This window comes from Charadrius vociferus, unplaced genomic scaffold (assembly GCF_000708025.1).
Source record: "Charadrius vociferus isolate BGI_N301 unplaced genomic scaffold, ASM70802v2 scaffold730, whole genome shotgun sequence".
NCBI classification, from domain to species: Eukaryota; Metazoa; Chordata; class Aves; order Charadriiformes; family Charadriidae; genus Charadrius; species Charadrius vociferus.
This window is the reverse complement of record NW_009646225.1, coordinates 90,608-92,635: the sequence shown is the minus strand read 5'-3', so window position 1 is coordinate 92,635 and position 2,028 is coordinate 90,608. Positions and strand designations below refer to the sequence as shown.

General features: G+C 61.7%; 1 protein-coding gene across 1 annotated transcript in view; it reads right to left on the bottom strand.

Moving 5' to 3' along the window:
• LOC104295942 (membrane primary amine oxidase-like) overlaps nucleotides 1-2,028 on the bottom strand; it is a gene marked incomplete at its 3' end in the record, with an annotated part of 3,502 nt that continues 1,474 nt past the window's right edge. The window contains exons 2-5 of the mRNA XM_009895796.1: nucleotides 1,582-2,028; nucleotides 1,177-1,483; nucleotides 315-444; nucleotides 1-159 (exon numbers count right to left, since the gene is read on the bottom strand). Coding sequence (XP_009894098.1) covers nucleotides 1-159; nucleotides 315-444; nucleotides 1,177-1,483; nucleotides 1,582-2,028 — 1,043 coding nt within the window. The remainder of the gene's footprint in view (nucleotides 160-314; nucleotides 445-1,176; nucleotides 1,484-1,581) is intronic.

Sequence of the window (2,028 nt, the reverse complement as noted above, 5' to 3'; positions counted from 1 at the left end):
GGGGTAGAGTGTGTCGGGTGACTCCACCGAAGGATCCTCGTCAAAGTAGTTGTAGGGCCTCAGGAAAAAGCCGACACCGTTCCCCACGGTCACCGTGTTGGGGACGTCTTCGGCGTGGGGGACGTGCAGGAACCCCACGGAGATCCAGGCGACCAGCTCCTGGGCAGAAGGGGAGCCGGGAACCCCGTCAGGACCCTTCCAGTCTGGCAGCCGCCCAGTTTGGCCATGGGACGGGTGAAGCCTCTGGCCAGGGCAGAAGCCGGGGTGGTGCCCGTGGCGCCTACCTCCCCTCCACCCATGGGACCCCGGCTCACCTCGTTGGTGATGGTCTCATTGTCAATGAAGTTGGCAAAGGTGACGGTGGGCGTCCAGGGGTCGTTCTGGTTGTAGATGCTGGTGCTGGTGGGCTCCTCTTCCTTCCGCCGGGTGACGGCCAGCTGGTACCTGCCATCACAGGGAGCAGAGGGACTCGTCTGTGCCGGTGTGGGGCAGGGCGACGCAGCATCACCGCCTGGGGACGCACCGGCAAACTGGGGCCGGATCTGTCCTCAGCATGTTCTCGGGGACGTGGTCTGTCCTGGGTCAGGGAGGGAAGGGGCTGGCACGGACCAGCCTGGCAGCAACAGGCAGCAGCCCCGGCACCTTGGGGCTCGCGGGGGTCAGTCCCTGCCCGCGGCTGCTCCCGCACCGCTGGGAAACACAGACATGTCCAGGCGCGGACACTGCTGCTCGCTGCTCGACACACTCACTTCAGCCACAGCCATTTTTAACTCCTACAGCCTTCCCCAGGACGTCAGCCCTTAGATTTCTCCCTGGCAGTAAGCCGGCTCTGTGTTTATCCCAAGCATTTCCCAGAAGACACTCTGTCTTTACATGAAGATGTCAGGACCTGGGGATGCCAGAGCTTCCTGTGGGAGTTCGTCCAACCGCCTGGTTGCCCTCACAGGGAAAAAACACAGGCGATTGCTCTAAATTAATCTTATCTGGGGTCAGATTCCTGCCTGTGAACTATTGTGAACAGACGTCATTAAGCAATTTTTCAAGGGATTTTCAGAGCCAAAAAATACGCATGTTTGCTGTTTAACCCTTCCCCCAGCCCGGCAGAGGCTTGCTGGGTGGCAGCAGCCCCCCGCCTGCGGGGAGGCAGGAGCAGCCGGGGACAAGGCGGGGGGGGACCCCGCGCGCCCCAGCACCCCCCTGCCCCAGCTGATGGACCTCTCCATGGGGCTGCTGGTGGGCAGGTGCTCCCCGGCGAAGCTGATGATCTGGATGCGGTAGCTGCGCGGGTGCCCCCACTTGTTGGGCTTCGGGCTGGCAAAGGAGAGGTAGCGAGGCATGGGGGCGTTGAGTGGGAACGCCGCCTCGTCCTCCCTCTCCAGCCTCTCCCTGCGGAGGTATGGCCGCTCGATGGTGTTCTGCACGGTCCAGGGGTCTTTCACAAGCTCATACCCCATGTCCTGGGTCTCCAGAGAGTTCAGCTGCCCTGTGAAGCAGAAGGGAAAACCCTCTCGAGCTCCGTGCCCCGCACAGAGCTGCAGCCCACAGTGAACTGTGGCTGTGCACAAAGGCGCCCAGACCTACCATCGACATCCAGGTCCACCTTGTAGTGGATGTGGTGGAGGTGCATCGTCCCCAGCGTGTGGGGCCCAACCCTGTTGCCATAGTCGGTGCCTCGGCCATGGAGGAAGGAAGTGCTGATGTAGCCGGTGGCATGGACCCGGACCTCCACAGCCCCGCTGCTGTGGAACATGAAGTCCCAGATGTAGTCGTAGTTGATGAGAGTGGAGACAGTACGGATGACCAGAGTGTTTTTCCGCAGCCCACCGTAGTACAAGGACTGAGAGTCGGAGAAGTGGCGCCGCAGAGGGAGGGCAGCATCGTGCTCAAAAATGCAGAGTGAGTTTTGGTTGGTTTTGGGAGTCTCTGACTCTGCCAGGTAGTGCCGGTCCACGTAGGTGGCTGTGTACGGGCAGTCGAGGCCCCGGACAAGCTCGTAGGCAAACCTGCCGATGCCAAAGGTCCCGTCAA